The sequence below is a fragment of the Lepisma saccharinum genome, chromosome 1 (assembly GCF_977018435.1).
Source record: "Lepisma saccharinum chromosome 1, izLepSacc3.1, whole genome shotgun sequence".
Classification (NCBI taxonomy): Eukaryota; Metazoa; Arthropoda; class Insecta; order Zygentoma; family Lepismatidae; genus Lepisma; species Lepisma saccharinum.
The window spans coordinates 153368558-153391984 of record NC_139229.1 but is presented as its reverse complement, the minus strand read 5'-3'; the positions used below and the strand labels follow the sequence as shown (position 1 = coordinate 153391984).

Sequence of the window (23427 nt, the reverse complement as noted above, 5' to 3'; positions counted from 1 at the left end):
TTATAATAGAATCGAAAAAGATGGTCACAAAATTTTATTTTAAAAAACATATGCATATACATCATTCGTATGAGTGACATTTCATCTCATGATTAGGTTAGGCAGAATCAATGTTTCTACAGTGATTCTACTATATTTATTCATATTTAAACCAAAACAATATTTGAAGATAATAATATATCTTGAAAAACCACTGTACTCCTTGAGGTTAACCTAACAGTACAACCACAAGTACGCAACGTTATGTAACCCAGAACGAGGAAAAGGAATTGAAACATTCTCACGGAAGATCTTCACTTTTCAACTCCCACATTTGGGCAATCACAGTTATTTCTGTTCAAAGAACTACTTAGGAAAACGGCTTTACCGGTTTTCTGTAAGAATGTGTGAACTTGGGGAATGCGCGTGGGTTTTTGGTATGGCCAAAATGCGCGAAAGTTGATGAACAGGAACTGCTGCGTTGGTATCTCGACTATCAGTTCATCAGAAACTATTCTTTTGCTCGTTGGTCGTCCTTTCCTTTGCTATTGGGCGTTACAAATTCTTGACAAATGGTTGCAGATAAGGACACGGAGTTAACCTGTGTTTCTTGGCCCGAATGAGTCTGTTTCGTGCGTCGGGTTGACTGCCCTGGTCCACTTCTTGGCAGTCATTTGTTAAAAAAGAGAGATCGATTGGTTTGTTTGCTTCAACCCCACGCATGTACAATTACCAGCAAAAGTGAATTGTAGCTAACAATAAGTGATTAACTTTCTATGCTCGTCTAGATGCTTAATGTGCATGAGCAGATAAATTTGCCTGCAATGACACTTGTTTTGTCCGACTTGTACGATTGAAAGCTGAAATGCAATACAGTGGCCAACACCCTATATGTCCACGCAGTGGTGGCAATAAGGGCGGGCTTAGAATTCAACCCCACCATGTATTCCCAATACTTAGATCTAAATTTTTATGTGGCCGTATTGCATAGTGAGTTGATTATCGAAGGACTTTGGTATGTTAGTTAAGAGCATGAGGAACAGTTTCCGCGAGGCTCTTCCCCGCTCTTCCCTCCGCGGCGCTGTTGCCAACTTAGCTCTTTTGGAGCTAGATCTGGCTCTTTCGTTCACTCGTTTGGCTGTGAACTGGAGCGCCCGCCCTCATGCCCCACTATAATGCCATCACTGGCTCCGGCCAATATAGACAACTTTTACCATATATGTACATTTTGCACGTGACGTGATATTGTTATATTGGCTGAGTCGCCCCACCTCCTCTTACTTCTTTATAGCGCCGTGGCTGACGTGAAGATGACATAATATTGTTATCCGGGAATACTTTTATTTTCGATTTCATACGATCATTGGTGGACTATTGAGATTGGTAATGCCGCCGGATCTAGACGGTGAAAATTAAGAATAAATTGTCATCACTTTAAAGGTAACGGTAATAACAGCCCCCCACTCTTAGACACCTAAAATTGCCCTAGGAGGCAATTTATACAGTCTTCGTAAATCTAGCTACTTGAAAGTCAGTTCTAACTTCATTTAGGTTAAAATTTTATGCGCATCAGGTTCGGCAACACTACCAGGATGGCTGTACGAGGCAACGAGAAATGCATTGCGCTTATGGGATCATTATTTTATTTGTTCTCTTGGGAATATCAAACTTGCGATGGCATAGAAAAATATATCAATGGAAAGAGGATAGTTTGAAGATTTAATTGACAGGCGGAAAAGTCAAAACTTCCATTTGATTAGCCGTAACTTGAAGTTGAAATTGATACCCCACAAGGAATACATGGGGGTCTGCAAATTCATCATATTTTTCCAACATCAACATGGGGAGAAATTCATACTCTCTCATACGCCGGGATTTTTTTAAGTAGCAGTGCCCATTCGGACGATACCGAAATAAATACACAACTGGTGCGAAACTGTAACTCTTCCCCTTAAGAATCTGATGCGAGGGCTGTCAGTGTTGCCAGAAGGAGTTCTTAGGAAACAGCTAAATCACACCTAAAATCGTGCTGAAAATTAATTTCAGGGCATCACGTTTACGAAATCTAAGAGCAATCGCAGAAGGAACAGGTTCGTATACCATGCTCAGGTGCCAACATCTTATCGTCTTCGTGTACAGATAAGCTATCAGAACTGAGACTCCAGTTTAAAATTGGAATTCAGAGCACCCGCTGGGAATCGAACTTGGGACATCTTAATTGAAGGTAAATAGTGTTAATCACTACGTTTTCAGACATTCAACAGTTTTAAACCAAGCTCGTCAGTAACAAAAGTCCTTAAAATATAAAGCTCTGGAGGGATATGTTGTAACTATTGCTAACACGGAACAATAACAATCATTTTTATCGTCGAGATTAATTTAACGACATAAAGACAAACGTAGATACGAAACAGTCGTCATGGCACTACACTGGCGTCTACGAAGCCAGAGATGCCAAGATCGAACTCTGTTTTAAGTCCACTTGACGCGCAAATAGGCTAATCGGTACTGGGCCTACAGTTCAAAGTACGATCCGAACCACTGTGTCTCTCCACTGGGTATCGAACTCGCGACCCCTTGATTTCAAGGCGACGACGTTTCGACCACGCCAACGGAGATGCTTTCGAACCCTCTCTATGTCACGGGTGTGTCATTGTGTTTGCTCCACCACCCAGTTCATCATTCATCCTTATCGACACGATTAACCCAGTAGATATAAAGGCGAAGTAAAATCGATAGATGGGGAAAATGCTACACTTGTTTTTCCGTCTTTTCTAATACTCAACCTAGATTCTGATTGTTGATGAAATGCGATCGATGTAATCACTTATATTGGCATTGGCCTGAATGCATGTACCATTTAGAATGTGTTCGTATAGAATGGCTTAATGCATCGAGAGTATAGCTAATTGTTGGTTCACGGCTACATTGATTTCTGGTAACAAACCTGGAAAGTTCGAGTCGCTGATTGTATCATGAATGCGGTCTCGTTTCGGACCTCGCAAGCCCTGGTTGGGAGAAGGTGGGCGTGGGAACAAGCAATTTAGTGACAGGTGCATGGCGACAGCCACGCGGCCCTCGCTGGCTGTGCTACCCGTATGCCTGCCCCTCCACAGGAAGCACAAGATAGTCGAGATAGAACGCCGTGGAACTCTTCTGATAAATAGGGGGAGATAGTAAAATATAACCGAGTTCAACTTCAAAGGTTATCGTTTGGTTACGTTTATCAAGCCCTACACTCAGTTTCTTATTCATTTTCTGATTGCAGCACACGTCCTTTTCACCAATCCCCAAAAAACATTGAAACCTATCCTGCATGGCGCGGCCCTGAAGTATTCCCAGCCCCTAATTAATGGGTATCTGTGTGGTGTTGATCACATCACTTGCAAAAAAAAAAAAAGAAATTTGGGACACCTTCACATCTCCCTTTGTGCCTACATGGCATGGTGCAATGAGCGCGGGAAAAACTTTACCTTACATGTCGTATGAAATTGTTTTCCTGTGATTTTGTACCTTGAGCTAGGATGCACTCAGAAAACCTGCTTAAACCACACCCGAACACATTTTTCTTAATAATGGACTTGAAAAAGATCATCTACTTTTAGAATAACTGCCCTTTCCTTCTGCAGTTAATAGCAGTACTCTAATCTGTGTACTTCTAATATAAGGGATTTTCAATATGGATTTTTTATTATATAATTATTTAATCGTTAGTCCTTTGAAAGGGATAAAAATCTTGAAAGTTGAAGTGCTTTGTGGCATTGAATTGAATTGAAATTTTACACAGTTCATTTGCTTGTTGAATGGCATCAGTTGAAGGGGTATCCTGGACAACAATTTGTAAAGTGCAATAATTTGAGAAGCGTTAACTTGATCTTGCATGTACGTTCATGCTGATTCTGCTTGTGACTGAAAATAATCAATTTATTACATTATTAAACGTTAGTTTTTTTGGCGCTCAGGTTAGGCAAGTGTGTGTGTGCGCGTGTGCGTGCATAATTCCACAAACTCCATTTTTCTGAACGGTATCCATGTCTTCAGTACTGAAAAGTATATTTGTTTGTGCATATTTTATGCTTATGATAAGGCTGAAGTATAATCAATTTACGTTGGAAAGGCGGTTTGTGGCTGGAGAATTAAAATGGTGGCCGTAAAAAATCATTAAAATTTGAACATTTAAATTGCACTCATGCCCATTAAAATAAATTTACCTTAAAACAAATTAAGTGTTTTGCATTGCAAATCAGCAATAAGAACAACCAACGCCATTTAGAAACGCATTGAGTTGAGACCATAGGAAATGGCGTCATTGGATTATTTTGCCATTCCTCGTCGCTGTCTTGGATTGCAATTAATTTACTACTAGTAGTCATTATCAGTTCTCCAGAGGAGAGTAAGGTCTTGAAAGTGCAACCGTTGCATGTTATGCTTTGTATCTAGGCGGTAACTTGAGTTGGAAGTTTTCACAGTGTTGCCTCCTTTCCAGAAATCTACGGAAACGGCTCCCAGCAGCGCGAGCAGCAACAGCAGCAGTGCGGGGACGGCCAGGAGGCCGACGGTGTACTGCTACATATGCGGGCGACCGTTCGGCACGAAATCCATCGCCATCCACGAACCCCAGTGCCTGAAGAAGTGGAGGATCGAGAACGAGAAACTCCCGCCCAAGCAGCGGCTGCCCGAGCCAGAGAAGCCAGCCGAGCCTATCACAGGTAGGTGTGAGATAGTTTGGAAATTGAACGATTGGCCAGTGGGTTCCGTTTAGAATCTTATGGGATTATGTACATTGATATTTTGTGCCGCTTTGGAGCTCTAGCAGCTCAGCGGATTGGCCAATCTGAACCAGTCTTGATAGAAGGGTGATATTCATGTAGGCGCATAGTGGATGCGCAGAACGCCAATTATTGTGAATCTTCATGAATACCAATGCTATGTGTGCGCAGTAAACGGAAAACGGACTCTTTGCTGGTGCAAGATGCAATATTCAAAACGTTTGGCTTCCTGTATCTTTTTAAACGCTCCATTAGTTCACAACAGGTACAAAAAAAATGTCACTGTGAATGAAATTTACAGCCTTCCAATAGAAAGACCTTTTCTATTTGCATTTTTTTTATTTAGCATTGCTTTTCTGCTACGATGAGGATGGTGGATGATGAAATGAACTTGATAAAAGGACACTCACAAAGAACATACCCATACTGGGACTTGAACCCGGGAGTTTTGGTGATGAGATCGAAAGTCGGTCACTTAACGCGCTCGACCACCAGGCTGACAATGAAAAGAATCAGAATTCACCAACCTCTATATTTACGAAGTAATAATTAGGATCGAGCAATGCCATCGCTTTAACCATAGGCGTGCGCACGGGGGGTGCAAGGGGTGGCAATTGCCCCCCTAATGATGGACGTCCGCATATTTTTTACACGGAGGAACAAGCAAGGTATTTTTCCATGGGACATATTACCACGATAATAATGTTGCCCCCTCAAAATACACTACTTGAATTTGAAATTACCGCATTAATGTAAATTACTATGACTCAAATCAAATTATACGTGCGAAATATATACTTTTAGGTTGACATTTGATTTCTAAGGGGTAGGCGTGGCCATCCTTGTCCCCCCAATCAAGGCGTCTAGGTCCCTACGTTATTATGCTTTCACCTAGAAATTTAGTGTAGAGGAATCTTACCGCCGTTATTAAACGATATTATACTACTATTATTGCCCCTCCCCAACATTGGACAGAAATCTCTTGAAATCTCTAGGGGGGGCAAACATTGAGGTAAAAGGGAGCAAGACTAGTAGAATCTTAGAGTAGCAGGACAAAAATATACCCAACATGAGATTTGTTTTCACGTCTTTCTTGCATTATTTCTTCCAGGCGGCCAAGAGTACCAGCAGGGAGCACATAGGGGCAATTGCCCCCCTCGATATCAAATTTTGTTCAAATAAAGATAAATGTCGTAAAATGTTTTTACTCGTTTCGCTCGCAATATCTGCTTGTCTTACAGCCTTGTCAAGTGTAGAGCCTCCTAGCGAGCGGCGGGAGTTGCCCTGGGCACCGAAATGAAAAAAAAAAATGGAAAAGAATGCCATGGCGGCCAATGAATTATTTTCTGCCATATTAAATCAATATTGTTTTCAGTTTGCAAAATTTGGATCTAAAAATGTTGTTGCTCGTTTCGCTCCCAATTTTATTGTTTTCTCATTGTAAATTACCAGAGAGAGAAAAGTTATAACTACTAAGTACTTCAGAATCTTGCTGCTAAAGCGTTTTGTTATGAAAGCATGAACACAATTGTTTGGAGGAAAAGGAGCGCAGCACATGTCAGAGACAATTTATTTATTCGTTATGGTGCCTCTATGTTCCTGCATTAGATCATATATAGTACAGCGTGTCCACAAAGTCCTGCTACTATTACAATGAAACATTGTTTCTAAACTATATGAGATAAAAACATGCGGTTTTTTGCAACGTGTTCTACAGCTCTCAAAGTTTTAATAAGTATTGGTATTTTATTATTATTATTTTAATTTTTTATTTTTTTTTATGTTGTGAGCGCAGGAGAAAGCCAAATGTGTGTGGTGGTATGCTGATTCTGGTAAATCACCAGTAACTGTGCAGCGAGAATTCCGCCAGAAGTATGGAAGAGATCCTCCATCAAAATCATCCATAATTAGATGGGGCGCAAAATGTTTAGAGACATGTAGCGTAATGGACTTGCCGCGGAGTGGACGACCGGGTGTGGAGCATGAATTGGTGGACAACGTGCAAGTTGCATTTCAGCGCAGCCCTCAGAAATCGGCCCGTCGTGCTTCACGCGAATTGCATGTACCGAAATCAACAATTCATAAGTTCCTCCACAAGCGGTTACATCTGCAGCACTACAAAGTGCAACTTACGCAAGCTTTGGAGCCAACTGACCTTCCTCAGCGTGCTTCCATGCTGGCCTCAATCGAACAAGACAATCAGTACCTGCACAGGGTGATGTTCTCTGATGAAGCCACTTTCCATGTGTCTTGACATGTTAACCGCCATAACGTTCGGATATGGAGTTCTGAAAATCCTCAACGTCATTTGTGAACATGTTCTAGCTAGCCCAAAACTGAACGTTTGGTGTGCTCTTATGCATGATAGAGTAATCGGTCCATTTATCTTTGCTGAGGACACGGTTACAGTGGCTAATTACTACGACATGATTCATGAATACCTACTCCCTCAGGTGTTGGAACTGCAGCCAAACATCATCTTCCAGCAAGATGGAGCGGCTCCTCATTGGTCTCTAGATGTGAGGGACCTTTTGGATAGACATTTCCCTGGGAGATGGATTGGCCGCGATGGACCAATCTCCTCGCCACCGCGCTCCCCTGATATCACCCCCTTGGATTTTTTTCCCTTTGGGGGTACGTCAAGGATCGTGTCTACGAAACCCCTGTTCCAGATCTTGTCACACTTCGTACACGGTTTGCAGAAGTTCTCGAACAGGTTGATGCTGCTATGCTGCAGCGTGTATGGATGGAGATCGAATATCGTCTCGACGTCCTGAGGGCAACTAACGGGGCGCATGTGGAAATGTTGTAATTGTAAATAAAACTTTGAGAGCTGTAGAACACGTTGCAAAAAACTGCATGTGTTTATTTCACATATTTTAGGAGTTAAATTTCATTGTAACGGTAGCAGGACTTTGTGGACACCCTGTATATACATACACCCATCAATGCAATGAAACTAAAACAGTGAGAAAAATGCGGTTTCTCTTTCCCGACTGAACTTTCATCAAGGCTTTGCCCCCCTAATCAGAGGGTCTGCGCACGCCTATGGCTTTAACCTCTGCTTCGGTCACGTATATTGCTCCTGCTGTTGTCTTTTCCAAACGCCTGTATAGAGGGAACACCCAACCTTCTGTAAGATGAAGATCAATGCTGGAATATGGCCTTCATAGTGGAGCATAATCTTCACTCTGGCAAACATACGTTTTCTCCTTTTTATGATTTAAACCTTGCTGGATTGCGTAATACTCGCAGCTAAATCTCTACCCGCCAACTTCCACGTCGAGCAAAGGGCGTATCCCTCACACACTGTTTACCATAAAGACCCGCTCCCCGTTAAACGCAGCCTTTACTCCATTATGCAATGTTGCTTCCGAAACGAAACTTTCTTCATTTGCATCGTCGCAGGCGATCAGTTTTTGAGATCTCTGCCTGGTCATGCATTATTTATGGCTCTTCGGAAAGGGCCTTTCGCCAAACACACAGGACTTGGGCTGGATGGACCACCAAGCGAGTGAACAAGCCGCTTGAAACCGTGACGGCGTCAACATAGTTTGCGATTACTTTCGGAACACTTCCATCCTTTTTCTTTACAAATATATATTTACAGTAGGTATAGTTTAAACTGTTCTCGTTAAATAACGTGACCAGATTTTAAAACAACAAAACGGGACATTTTTCGTTTTCCTGAAGGAAAAACGGGACAAGACGGCAAAAAGTACACATTTTAATATAAAAACTGTTCCGTCATAAATACTTATGTGTGAAAACTAAATAAATAAATACTGTGTAAATAACTTATGTAATATGATGATAAGCACTGCATTCCAACCAAGCAGTGGTTTAGAATTATGTCATTCATTGATATTTTGCCGATGAATGGACATCCATCTTTTCAAATAACATTTTGTTAAAGCTTACACACGTATGATTAAAGTTCACCTTATTAATCAATATAGCTTTCAAAGTTTGTACTGAAAGATCGTTCTTGTCCTTTTGTCCACAAATCATTCTTGTACGAAAACATTCGTTCAGTGAGGACATTAGTAGTTCCAGATAAACAGAGAGGAAACTCTAATATTTTAAGAAAATTGGAATATTGCACATTGTTGATATTGGAATGGGATATTGATAGGGAATTTCTACCCTACAATGCCATAGTTCATGGTAATATTAGAGAAGATGTATTGTTGCATTAAATATACGCGGTATGTTATTGTCACAAAATGATTCTCGTTTTACGTTCAAATAGGAGGTAATCAAGTGCGACAGAGAAAGAAAGAAAGCGAATGTGATAGAAAGATAGAGGACAAAAAGAGGAAGGAATAGAAAGATAGAGGACATGAAGAGGAAGGAATAGAAAGATAGAGGACAAGAAGAGGAAGGAATAGAAAGATAGAGGACAAAAAGAGGAAGGAATAGAAAGATAGAGGAATAGAAAGATAGAGGACAAAAGAGGAAGAAATAGAAAGACAAAGAGGAAACGAGACAGGAGAGAAAGGGAGCAAGAGAAAGGGGAAGGAAGGGAGATAGAGAGGAAAAAGAAAATTGAAATATATAAAATAAAACAGAGGGGGAGAGAAATGGAAAGGACCAGAAAAGGAGGGGAGAAAAAAAGACAGACACAAACACACACGCGCGCGGAGAGAGAGAGAGAGAGAGAGAGAGAGAAAAGCCCTGGTATGACTAAACGTTCCACCTATTCCTCGTGTCACAAATCAAACCCATTCAATTAGTTCGGTTCACGTATTCAATGGCAGCACTTTTTTGGGGTTTGTAGAAAGAAAGGCAAAACGTGATTGAAAATCCGAAATTTGCGTTAGATCGAACAGCGTAGAAGAATTGGACGAAGAAACCCGACGCCCATAAACAGAAGAAAGGGAAAGAAAATTACGCGTACCATCACCTTGTAACAGAAACAGCCTTAAACTTCTCCGAGCTCTTTCTCTTATTGCCCGTGTTACCGTTATATACATTATTCATAATATTAACCACTGCTGGTGCGTTACATAATAACTAATAACAAACTCGTAAAGCACAAGCAAATATGAGTTAATTTTAAACCAACATGACTTTTCCGTATGTTTTGTTTATCCTTCGCAGCTGTAGCCTAGTCCTTGAGGTAGGTGAGGGTTCTCGAAGGGGTGAATGACATGGCGTCTTTTTATCGTATCGACCACCTCTTGGTTGCCATAGCGACGTTGTGATCAGCAGGTGCTGGGCTTTCTTTCCGGGTTCTCTTCCTTTAGCGCAGCCGCCGCTCCTCGTATCGAATCTGCTGTTGGAATTGGGGCATTAGGAAGATCTAATCCACTGGAACTTCACATTTCCGTAGGTCACTGTTGCCATCTGAGCAATAATTTCTCCAGGTGCAGTGAAATCCATCTTTCCAGAAATAAATAAGGGCTATTTAATGCGTCTCGTCCAGCACCGATCATTTGGTCATTTTATTAAAATGTAAATTTTCTATCTATGATTTCACCTATGGGTCATTCCACGCCATTTCCATTGGATGTACATGTTTCCTCTAACAAAAATTATAGCTCTGATATTTCATTGCTTACCTACTAAAAGAAATATCCTATACATTGATTTCCCTTCAAAATTCAATATCAGTCAGTTTTGACCCTACATTTCAGTCATTTGCATTAGATGTGGTGAAAAAAGTACCGAACATAAAATGCAGCATGAAATGTACTGAAAACAATGTCTTTAAACCCAGATTTCTATAATTTTTCTTAGCTGGGTTATCATAATTTTCGCAACTGTCTGCATAGGCCAAAAATGTTGCAAGTCATGAAACAAAAATGGCAGCCATTTTCAAACGAAGTCTAGTTTTAAAAAAATAATGCCTGTTTTGAACTACCCTTGTACAGGGGTTACAACGACAAACAAATCAAAAATTTTAAAAATGGTCGAGCGATCAGTGCTGGACCATTTGGTACGGATTGACCCTGAAATTTTAGGCAATTTCCGAAAAACGTAAAATTTTCGTTAGAAGGAATAAAAAAATTTTAAAAAAAATTGTAGAGAAAGAGCATGTCTTTGCAATGATTTTCAACATCAAAAGTTTTTGGTTCCATCATACCCACATGATGAAAATTCAGATTTTCGTAACCTAGTTTACCCACCACAAAAATTAGGCTACAAATCCATTATTCGTCTTTTTATAGACATTTGTAAAATTTTTTGAGTGCTGATGTATTTTTTTTTCTGAAATCCTCATTATTTCATTGAACTTTGTGTAAAATTTCAAAGAGATCTGATGATTGGTTAAGGAGAAAAGAAATAAAATGTAAGCAAGGGTATCTTGTGTCGAGGGTGTTAAGAGTGACAGACAACACTGATTTGATGACATTTCAAAGTGCTGTAAAATGAAAACCGTTTGAGATAGAGTGAATAAAATTTAGTAGGTTTCTTTCAACCATAAATGAAAGGTGTATACCAAATTTCATCGAAATCGGAGTCGATGGGTGTCAAAATCTTAGTTTCTTTTGCGTTGATTTGATGTGGAATGACCCCTATGTGTTTATAATTCAAAACTATCGCGTTTAATATAGAAATTGTGGCCGTGTTTCCATCATGGCTTGAGTTTGCAGACGTTTAGGAAATCACAAATCTCTCAGAAACGCTAAAGCTGAGACCTCTGAAGCAAGAATCATCCTAAGCAACACAGTTCAGAATATAATTAATATTTTCTTTTTAGTAATTTCCATAAATTCCTTCCTTAAATTTCGCAATTTAATCTAAAAATTAGTACTTTTCGAAATAACATTATCAAAGGAAGGCGTTATTTTTTTACAATAAGCATATGTACTAGAAGCACTGTGCGAATTAAACCTTTTGCTTCCGGGGGGGAGGGGGATGCCCACTCAGTAGCATATTTGTGATTTCATTTTGTGAGGCATGCAAATTTGTATATATGTTACCAGTCAGTAAATCAAACTATTGCCTTACGATGATAAGTACCTTAGAACATTGGTTCTCTGACCAAGGTCATTAAATAGTGTTTAATATATTTACACGTAATTAGAGACAGTGTATTTCTTTATTTCGTCTTCTTTTAAGTTTAGGCTGTGGAGCCTTTTCTTCCACTTGACCATGTTTACAAAAAAAATTGAATGTGGAATATTGAAATATTGAAAAAAGAAAGAATATATATATATAAAAATTACAGAGGGATAAAAAATACAAAGAAAAATACATATAAGAATAGTAATCTAACCTATAGATACGGGCACACACACTCACACATACACATTCTTGCCCTTACACATACACACGTACAAGCAAATGCATAACATTACACTTACTTAAATACAGTAAAAAAGGTATACTTTGACGATAATTCGTCTTAAATCATTCTTGTGCCTTACGTTCTTCTATCATTCTCTGCACCCGCCACTTTATTAGGGAAGTCAAACATTTAATTTTCATTTGTAACTTTAACCATTTTTTGAACGTCACAATTGAGGAAGAGACATGAATTTACATTCTAAGAAAAAGCAAACTTGTACACAAAAAGAGCTATCGAACTAGCAAAACACCGAGAACTTATCCAAATTTCCATTGCCAGGTTCAAACTTGCCATTTAACCTGCCTACAAGTTTCTTGTGAACACTTTAATACATGTTCGGTGAGGTTGGTCAGTTGGAGAATGGTGTCCTCCTCTAATCCACAAGGATGCGTACTTTTCGGCATGGAAATCTTTGGTGACTGGACCATTAATGGACAAAAATGATTTTACAGTTGTGTTTGTTACATAATTAAGAAATGGTACACTATATGCTGTCAATTCCATTTTATTTGAAGGGGATAAAAACATCCCTGGCTGGGATAAAAAATAATGTTATTTTGCCGGGGATAAAATATTTTGTGGGGGAAAATCCCGGCATCCCCCCCCTTTAATTCGCTCACAGACTAGAAGAGAGTATTGTTGTACCAAATATAGAATTGAATATGCTCTGGTATATTCGCAAGAAATAAAAACTCAAAAAGTTTTTAGTAGGTTTCCATACATGACTTCCTTAGAATCGTGGTAGTCTACTCAGTAGGATGTCAGGTGGGAAATTTTCAAACCATGTCCCTGCTATGGGGTTCATCCAGCCCCCCTCCCCCCAATAAAATTGATACCTGGGGGACAACACTGAAGGGGTGGTGCTAATCAGATCACTCCCACAATGACCGAGATCGTGAATATGTAGAACCTCTACCCCTCCCCACCCCCTATGTGCCTTCATGGATCGGTGTAATTTGCTGGAGAAGGCTTTATATTTACCTTTTAGTGACTTCCTTTGTGAACATCACATACAAAGAAAAAATAAGAATTTTATTTTTACCATTTTTGTTGTTTTGTTTTCATTTATTCCTTAATTTTTTTTGTCTGTGATCCTTTAGGTCAGAAAGTTACCGAGAAGGATGACAGTCAGAGTGGTCCGTCCAAAGTTTCTTGGAACAACGAACCGTGCCCCAACAACGAGCTGGTTGGTAGGTGCTTTGTACAGCTACGATCTCTTCTGGTTACGGCTTTGGTTAGATTCTGTTGTAGCTCTTTCATTTCTCTTGTTTCTTCCTGTTTCTGTTCATTTTTTTCAATTGCAACTTCTCTGTCGTTCCAAGTAGCTTCGCTTAGTCCAGTAGAATTGTTCTCTTGAATAGATAAATTAATAAATGTACAGTCACCGGCAATAAAAATGGAACACCTAGATCCTGAAATACTCGCTTCCACGCAATGCGTTATGTGTGTTACCTACCTCTACGGCGATGAGTGGTTATAAACAGGAAATTTTCAATGGCAACTTCTGCACCGCCGTAGAGTTAGGCAACACACATAACACACTGCAGTGAAGTGAGTATTTCAGGATCTAGGTGTCCCATTTTTAAGCTGGTGACTGTAAAATGTGGATAACTATACCCCTAATGCTCAGTAAATTCTTGGTTTCATTTCGTGGGTTGGAGAATTCTGTCTTCCTTAGGTTAAATTAAAAAAGGAAACTTTTGGGCCTCCCGATGGCGTAGTGATAACGTCGTCGCCTTGTAATCAAGGAGACCCGGGTTCGATACCCGGTGGAGGCACATGATACAGTGGTTCGGATCCCACTTTAAACTGTAGGGCCAGTCCCGATTAGCCTATCTGTGCATAAAGTGGACGTAAAACAACAATTAAAAAATAAACTTTCAAAAGAGGGAATTCTGTGTTCGAATGTTTTCATTGTTGTACAGACATCTTTTCTCTAATCACCCTACATCTTAATTTCCCTCTCCTCAAGACTTGTAGTTGTTATTCATGATATTGTAGGCAATGTTCACTATATCCTGTGAAAGTTATCACTGCCCCTCCTCATTCTAATAGCTACTTTATCAGAAGGAATTGTACGTAATTCCGTAGAGATCATGGAATAATATGTTGAGAGGTCACTGAAGACTGCAGGTAATTATTTTGCCCTTTGTGATTCCATAGGTTCGAGGCTCTTGACGACGCCAACGCACAGTAATAAAGGCTTACCGGATGGTCGACCTCCTGCAGGTTCTTCAAGTAGTGCACGATCTGAAGATGACGTGTATAAATTTACGGGTAGGTGTACTGGTTTCTTCTACAACTTGCATACAAAATACAGCAAGGATGTAACAATCGAAGCAGTGATTTATCTACATTCCTTACACCGTACAAACTTTTGAAACACCTAAATTATTTTGTCAAAGGCTATGTTCCAATTATTTTCATGGACGTTTGTTTCATTGTGTAAGCTGCTTCGTCTGTTTCATCAATTCACCACTCATCTTCATCAACCGAAAGAGGTAGAAAAACGAGAAGAACGAGAAGAAAGAAAATGTAATATTCATTACTTTCGCGTTTAACATTCACGTTTGATGTAAGTTTATAGCAGTGGCGGCGGTTCTGGGGGCAGTTGCCCACCCTCCATTTTTTGCCACATTTTGCGACTGCACTATGCCATTTTTGTCTATTAAGACTAAGAGAATGTCAACTGTTCTTGCCGCCCCAGTTTTGGCACCCAATCGCTGCCAATAACGAATTATATTCAAATTGAAATGGAAGCAAGAGAATTTCCCCGCTTTTAAGATTATTTTGCTAGGTTCTTCATTGGCAAGATTTTACCCGCTAACCTCCGCGTCTTAGTTGTTAGTCGTTTTTCGAATCCAATTCAATTTGTCATCTATGAAATTTTATCGATTCATCCTTCGTCGCGAATAAAAAATGCGACGTAAAATAATGAAAATAGAAAGTTCATCTCCCAACCTGTCTTTTCCGTCGTTAATTATTTTTTTTAATTTTCAAGAAAGCCAATGATTGGTATGATTGAAAATACCTAATCAGTTATCAAATGTAATATGCTGCAGTAAAATTTATTAATTAATAGAAGGCAAAAGCTTCATATCTAAGAGTTGAATCATTCAACTAAATCCAGGAAATTAACAATGACAAGCCCAGTGCAATTGCGAATTTGTAAATAACACTATCGCTTTGTGATTCCTTACTTAGGTCCTAAAAAATCAACACGCACAGGTTCCAAAGGCAACAGGAAGATACCCGTGTTAACGTTTATTCCCGCACCTGTGCAAAATGGCTATAGAACGAAAGCACGGTCTGAGGATGATGTCTATAAGTTCACCGGTAGGTACAGATTAAGTAAGAACTCGTTGGTCGTAACTGTGAATGCCTAGACTTTGCATTACTACTTTGTTACTTACTTGTTACTTTAAAGTAATTTAGCCTTTATTAATGTACCGGCCTCCGTGGCAGAGTGGTTAGCACATCGCGCTACTACTCCAGGGGTCCCGGATTCGAATCCCGGTCTGGGCATGGAAGTTTGTGAGTGTCCCTTCATCAATTTCATCATAACATCACTCGTCCCCATCTTCGCGATTAGTCAAAAGTGGCACAAAGGCGAAGTAAAACAGCAAATCAACCTTTATTAATGTATTTTTCTGGTTTTCTATCTTGTCGGAACGGTCAAAGATGATAAGGTGACAACGTCTCCACTCAAAAATGAATGTCACATATTATCTCGTGATTGTTGATTGAATCTTTGTTAAAAACGACGCATATGCAGCATAAATGCAAATTGACTTTCAAAATCTCGTAAAAACTATTAGGAATGCGTCTTGACATAATTGCTGAAGTTAATCTATCACAATAAACTTCGTTCAAACATAATAACATTGACACACAGTTCTTCAAAGGCATAGCATAATGGGTCATGTTAATACAACAGAGTGGGTGTCCATGAGATACATACATACACACATGCAGTGGCGTGCCCAGGCAAGGGAGGGGGCTACGTATACTTTTTCTTAACAGTCAGCTCTCCTTTTGCCATGTTTGCGTTCTTTTTTTTTTAGAAATACTGGGCCAAGGGGGGGGGGGTTATGGCATGCAGCTTCTCAACATTCTTATTCGTACAAAATGGGTTAAATGAGTAGGTGCTCATTTTTAATTGATATTGCCAAATACTTTGACATGATAGTTTATTATGTTTTTGATGTTCGGGGAGTACATTTGTATGAGAGCGTTATATGTAACTCACATGTTCATTTCTGCTTTCAGATACATACCTGAGTAGGTTAGGTGATATATCCCAAGTTTTCCACAACTGTCGCTAGCCCAGGAGAGGCTCAAGATAAGATTCTCACCCGGGCGAGGTGGATTTTTAGCGGCCGCCCAACTTTCCACCCTACCCCCTCCCAACTGTCTACTCTGGCCCTCCTACATTCCACCTTCCTCCAACAAAAAACATGACCAACTTTATCTGTATATTTACGGTTTTAATGACGAATTATAATAGCCTTATTTTTCAAATACTCTGTGTTACTTTAAAAACATATTTGTTGTAGTTATGCGTTTATTTAATACCTACGTAATGACCAAATAGCCAAGCAGCCGGTGGAGGCACATAGTGGTTCTGGTTCCACTTTAAACTGTAGGTCCAGTACAGATTAGACTTTCTGTGCATAAAGTAGACTTAAAAATAAACTCAAACAAACAAATAGCCACGCTTATGCAATCAGAAATAAGGTTTTGGCGCTAATCAAGGGTGGCGTCATGGTTTGGCGCCCCGGTCCTTCAACGCTACCCGCTCGCCTAGAATACCCTCATACTTAGAGCAAGACTGAAAGGTTTTTGAGTTTGCGAAACATTATTTAAGAGTTACGACACGTTTTATATTATCTCACGCAATTGTACCGAGCGTAGCAAAGTTGTTATTAGATGTTACAATAATGATTAGTTTTGCTTCCCTTTCGATATTCCGTGTGTTTGAAACTTAATAAATTTGACTTGCAATGAGCACATGTCATTGCATAGCAAATAACCCCTACGCAGCATATGGATTTTAAACCAATCTAAAGTGAAGTTTCACTAGCTTTACGTTGACATAGCAGCCAAGAAAAACAAATGTCCTTCTTATCTGTTTTGGTTCATCATGTCAACGATCTGAAAAATAGACTGATCGAGAGACTAAACACTTGTACTTATCAGGAAACGTATTAATACTTACTAAAAGAAGTGCAAGCCATAACTTAGAATTGAGAAAACAGGCGTATTGCAGTTTTCCATGAAAAACTCGACCACCTCATCACTGACACGAGTTCTCTCGAACCTGGTACAACCTGGCAAATTCCTTCCCTAAAACTTTTGTTAGGATAGCATGATGCCTTCTGGTCACGAACCCTTGATTCCAGCAAACGGAGATCAACCTTCTCGACTGAGGAAGTGGCGTGTAATCTTTTTTTAGACTTTGATCATTGACGTTTCTCCCTTTTTTTGTCTTTTCCGTATGTTGTCTTCTCTGGCGCAGGATATGAATATCCTTTAGTTAACCTGATTTTGTATTCTTATCAGTGTAACTTTCATTGTTATTCTTATTGTACCCTGAATATTCTTTTAAAATTTTGGTTATTAAACGTCGTTTTTCTTTTAGGTTAGTCGCGACTAATACAAAAATGTCTGTCGATAACACTACTGTGTGCTATAAAATTAAATTTCCTTCTTTATTGTTGTCGCTTTTAAACAATAGGCTTCTTTAATTCGCTTCACTGAAACCGACAACAATCTGTCACATGTTCTTTGGTTTGCTGTAGTTGGTTGATTTTAAGAGTACAATTTTCATAATTTTGTAAACATATGAAAACGATAAATTGAACTATGCTATGTTTTTTTTTCTGGCGGAAACAGTCGCTAGTATAATATAGACTAATTTAAACGTACGAATTGTTGATCAGCAGTAAGTGGACTTAGCCAGTCTGATTTGATTTGTGGTAATTCAGAGAAAAACATACGTCTCCTTTTTGTTCCCTGGCTCTGAATTATTGAAGGAACGCGTCCCCCCCCCCCTGTACCCTCTGCTAGCGTTGCCTCTGTGTGTAGCAGCTGATTTTCTTGTACTTCCAGCGGTCACAGCATCAAAAGTCAGAAAGTTTGCATCCGCTACGGCTGAATAACATTAATAACTTCCAGGATTTGGTTTGAAATTTTACTTGGAGTTGTATTTACGTCCCTGTATGCTGGCGGCACCGTTTGGCACGTTAGTTGCAGCGGAAAGAGCTCAAAATTAGAATAATTTGTGGTAGTGGTTGCGGAGGTTGGGGTTGGGGACCAACATCCACGATCATGGGCATACCAAGACTTTTTTCAAAGCGGAAAGGGTGCGGGTGGGGACAAACAACACTTTCTCAGGAGGGGTAATGCTTTATTTTGAATTATTTGACTTTTATAATAATAACGTTTATTTTACTTTCCACGTGAAAAAGCACAATGAACAGCGAAAATTTTCACCACTCGCTTGCAGGGGCAGCATTGTTCCCCAGTTGGATACACCAAAACCCACAACCTGTTTTAATTTTCAGAGGCATTCCGACAGTTCGGTTCATTTGCAATTTGAAGCGAATTGTACAGTCAACGGCAAAGATAATAATAGGCAAATTGACCATCACCATTTTCATTCTATGTTGTTTTAAAGAATGGAATTATGTTGTTGTGAAGTAGATGTTGACGTTTTTATTCATGATCATCACATTGTAGGAACAGACTAAATGAAAATGGTGATCGTCAATTAGCCTACTATTATCTTTGCTGTTGGGTGTACGTACATAACCGAACCTCGAGCTCATGGATTACTTCCCATTTAATTTCCTTTAACGAAATCAATTTGCCAATCCCGGTCTGTGAGGTGCCAAACCGTGCCCTGCCGACCGTTCCTAATGGGACTAGTGTTTGACTTTTGTCGCATAGCTCATGGAAGGCCGTGAGACCCTATATTACACTGCCTTGATTATATGTCACAATTGAAATTGTTTCTTCTCGTTTCAGCAACTGGAGAACTGGACTTCAAGGCAACCTTCGACGCCATCTGGCAGGCTCACCTGGAACAACTAATGCCCTGCAAAAACTGCGGCCGAACCTTCTTCCCAGATCGCTTGGAGGTGCATCAAAGAAGTTGCAAGCCACCTGCAAACAAGCGATGAAAACCCGCCTCCTGTACATAAATATACATATATATATATTTTAGTTTAGTTGTACGTTCTTCCAAACTCCTTCAGGTGTTTGACAAACAATGGAAAAAAACGTTTCTTCTGTGATAGATAAGTGCATCTGTTAATCTGTGATTCTGATCACAAAAAGAGACAGTTTGATGTTGCCTTTGAAAACATTGTGAGAAAGTTTGCTAGTGGTATTTTTTTATGTATAACAAAGTGGTGATTAGTGCGGCTAAAACATGTCTGTGGTATTTTTTCCTGCTAGAAAGCAACAGGTGAGATATTTAAAAGATTTTCGGGTGAAATAAAATCATCTCAGTGGATATAATATTAATGACATACTAATGTGCTCTAACACAATGATATTTTATCGCTGTCAATATACGAAACGATATTTAGACCTAAATTACGTAAATACCAAGTACGTTGTAGTACTTTGGTGGTTCATGAAGAATGGTGTCTTTTGTAGTGTAAAATCTTTTGGAAATAGAAAAACAAATATTAATTTAATTGGTCAATTTCTTTATCCTGTATTACTTAGATTTGTAAGGCTATGACGGTGCATTCATGTATTTTTCATTGGTTATTGAACTTTGGTGCACTGTATCTTAGTCATTTTACATTGTTTCTTTTTCACAAACTAGGTTAATAATGTTTGCTGTAACACCCACCCACAGGAAGCAGTTAACTGAATAATGCTGCCTAACTTCTTATACTGATTTTAGTATGTCTTATTGCAAGGTGAAGGCTGTTGGGTTCAAATCTCGAAAAATAACTTTAAAATAAAATGCTAAAGAGTGTTTTCATATTTATGAAGAGACAATTAATTGTTTTAGGTTTTTTAAAATTTATATATAGAAAGCCCGCTTTATGCCCAGATAGGCTAATCGTGACAGAACCTACAGTTCATTATGTACCAGCACTGGTATCGAATCTGGAACTCCACTTGATTACAAGGCGACGACGAACAGATACTTATGATAGATAACCTAATGAATTATTTTTGTATCATAAACATTTCACACGGTTAACGATCACACACCGTAAAATGTCACTTTTTTACTACAAGTTAGGTGACACGAGACGTTAACTCGGTAGCCAAGTAACTACCCGATTTGTCTTCAGATTCATGAATAAGCGCCTGGCATGGTCTGTCACCAGTGGCGGCGATAGAGGGTTAGTACCCAAATTTGGCCAATTTTTGCCCCTGCCCTATGTCCTCTTGATGCTAAGCCTTGTCTACCAAGAGGAGGTAAACTTCCCCAGTTTTGGCAGCCAATCGCCTATAATGTCTTGTCACTAACACATGTAGTTTAGCATCGGAATCTGCTCCAGGGGCTACCCAATCAAATCCAAGAACAGCAGCGTTTATAATCAGTATGGAGTATTTAGAGGGGGGTTAGGGTTCAACCCCTCCCCCCAAAACTTTTGGCATGGTGTATTAATGGAAGTCCAGAAACCAAAATTTGTAACACATTTTCAAAAATGTATTCGCAGTTTCACAAGAATTCAACAGGGAGACAATGCCGAAATGATCGAGCTAGAATTTTCAAATATTTTGAATTCTGAAATTTGAGGGAAATGGGTTTAATTCTTGCAGCTCACGTGCAACCCCTTCATTTTCACTTCTGCTGTCCTCTTTCCAGTGCTGTTCCTGGATCAGACTGAAAATTCCCTTGTGATTGTCCCAAAATTCCCAATGATAACACTGTTAAGACTTGTTTCCATGTAAATAAAACATTCGAATGCTGACCAAGGCAAATTTGTTGTATAAATAAAAATATAAACTAAACAAAGATCTCTTTCAATTTATTGTGAATCCTTGTCTGAAGAAGACCCTGTTAGAGGGTGGAAACGTTACGTTTTTAATGTATACTTTTTTGTACAATAAATTTGCCTTGATCAGCATTTGAATGTTTTATTTTTTACCAAAATTCCCGTTCCAACTTTTTAATTCCCTGTTCGATATGGGTTTAAATCCACCTTGATAAGAGTTCAAACTTAGGATATCCAGCCTCGAAGCGCGTTACGTTCATTATCCTTCTTCACCCAGCGGACGATATAGTACATACATTTAACCCATATGCGGTCCTATAAAACATATACTTGTATGGTGCATAGTGGTTTTATATAATGCTGTTTAGTAAGTATAGGAACAATATGAGATTCGGAAAGTGGGATCGAACTGTCCATAGAAACCCCCCCCCCTCCCTCTCCCCGAATTGATATCGTTTATTGCAAGTTACAAAATAGGCTAGCAGAACGTTTGTTAAGTTTTATTGTTAATAACGGAAAAAAAGTCCAGTTAGTTAGTATTCGAACAAAATAACCAAAGAAAAATGGCGTTAGATTGAAAAATTGAGGTTACAATACAGGCACCAGGTTATGTTTTACCATTTAATCCGAATAATAACTGGTTCCACAGTTTTCAAAATTCCAAAAATTAAGTTTTGTGAACGGTCAAACAACATAAACTTTATGACTAAAATTTCTCTCACCTTTAAAGCTTTTTCCTGAAGGTATCTAAAATTTAATAACAAAATATAATAACTATGCATTTCAGTACACACTGCATGGAACGTACAATAATAATAATAATAATAATAATAATAATAAAAACAGTTGTGCTGCATATTCACACTTCTGATGGATAGAGTAGAAAAGTCTCCTTAAGGATGTAAGTACAGTAATAATAATAATAATAATAATAATAATAATAATAATAATACATTTGGAATAAATTAGTTTTTATTATGAAATTTTAATTGTTATTATTTAATAATTATTATTGTTATTTTTTCTATTATCCAAATTTCTTGCGACCACGTGGGAACAATTATGAGAGAACCCCCCCCCCCTCCTCGAAATTTTTTCCTGCCTACGGCCATGCATGTTCTGACATGCATATTCAGGGTGCATACAATGGATTTAAAACCAAATTTATAAAACCGACAACTTTTACAGAACCGTGTTTCCAATTAGTTTCCACTGAAGGTGGAAGTTTAAATTTTTCACAATTTAAATCGCTACATTCGAAGTTTAAATTGTTTAAAAATTAAATAACTGTTAACAAAACAGCAAATTAGTTACAAAATATGATAGCATACAAGAAATCCAGTATTACTATTTTTCACGTAATATCACTTCTGCAGCTAGAGAATGTGAAGCTGGCGGGGGGGCTGCAAAATCAATAAATTTTGTGGGAACCAGTCACATTTACTATACCCACGTTACGTTTAGCATAGTACAGGCCTATTTTCTGACTGCAAGCCGTATTGTTCCTGTAACTATATTTAAAATGAAAGGAAATTAGAAACAGTTAAAAAGTAAACAGGTTATTTTGCTACTTTCCCCCTTCTCCGTCAAATAATGTGCAAGGAATGGTGTCAAAACACTTTGGTTCAAGTGTGTTGAAATTTGTTTTAATATGGGCAGCATTCAATGGTACCTGGCACGACACTGCTGGTCACAGGCGTGTGAGCACTACATAAAGCAAACAGAAAAAAAGTTTTTACGAGCGGGGTTGCTTCTCCCTATGATTAATTGTTCAAAAGCCAAGCAAAGGAACTCTGTACAAAAGTGAAACCCAGTTCTAGCCAATAATGATTTTTTCCGTTGCGAAATTGAATATTGCTATTCATCCAGTAACATCAATTCATACAGTCAAAAGGAGATAGATACTGGAACTACGTATTTTCTTATTCAGGTGCAATGTAGATTTCTAACAATAATGTATAATACAATTTGCAACGCAGTCAAGATTTAATTAACATTTATTGTACCGAGGACTTGACACATTTTTCACTAAAAAAATGGAGAGAAGGTGTGTCTGGAACGATTCGAATCAGTTGTCCCCTTAATAATTTAACTGCAGGTCCAGTCGCGATTAGACTTTCTGTGCATAAAGTGGACTTGAAACGAAATTCAATCAAACAATCTTAGCACTGTTATTAATAACATTATGCTCTACGATCACTGCTATGCAAGGTACCTGAACCCAATATGGCCTACCTAAGGTTTCCAATTGTTTCTAATGGTTTACAAAGTCAGAAAGGAAAAACTAATCTCAAAATTCAAAAGAAGGAACATTTCTGGGTGTTTACTGACAATTGGAGTCAGTTCGAAATAATAACATGGGTGCAGTAAAGATTTTGTTAAAAAAAAAAGTAACATATGTGCCCAATAT

The 23427-nt window shown here is 38.8% G+C and overlaps 1 protein-coding gene across 4 annotated transcripts in view; it reads left to right on the top strand.

Annotated features, from left to right (window-relative positions):
• LOC146002730 (uncharacterized) overlaps nucleotides 1–19272 on the top strand; it is a 79460-nt gene extending 60188 nt beyond the window's left edge. Inside the window, exons 4-8 of one of the 4 annotated variants that reach the window (XM_083140678.1) lie at nucleotides 4466–4688; nucleotides 13146–13235; nucleotides 14209–14322; nucleotides 15250–15381; nucleotides 19075–19272. In XM_083140678.1, the coding sequence (XP_082996804.1) occupies nucleotides 4466–4688; nucleotides 13146–13235; nucleotides 14209–14322; nucleotides 15250–15381; nucleotides 19075–19229 (714 nt within the window). In that variant the 3' untranslated portion in view covers nucleotides 19230–19272. The remainder of the gene's footprint in view (nucleotides 1–4465; nucleotides 4689–13145; nucleotides 13236–14208; nucleotides 14323–15249; nucleotides 15382–19074) is intronic. The other 3 variants (XM_083140679.1, XM_083140686.1, XM_083140692.1) reach the window with 3 other exon arrangements.
• The last annotated feature ends 4155 nt before the right edge of the window (nucleotides 19273–23427 follow it).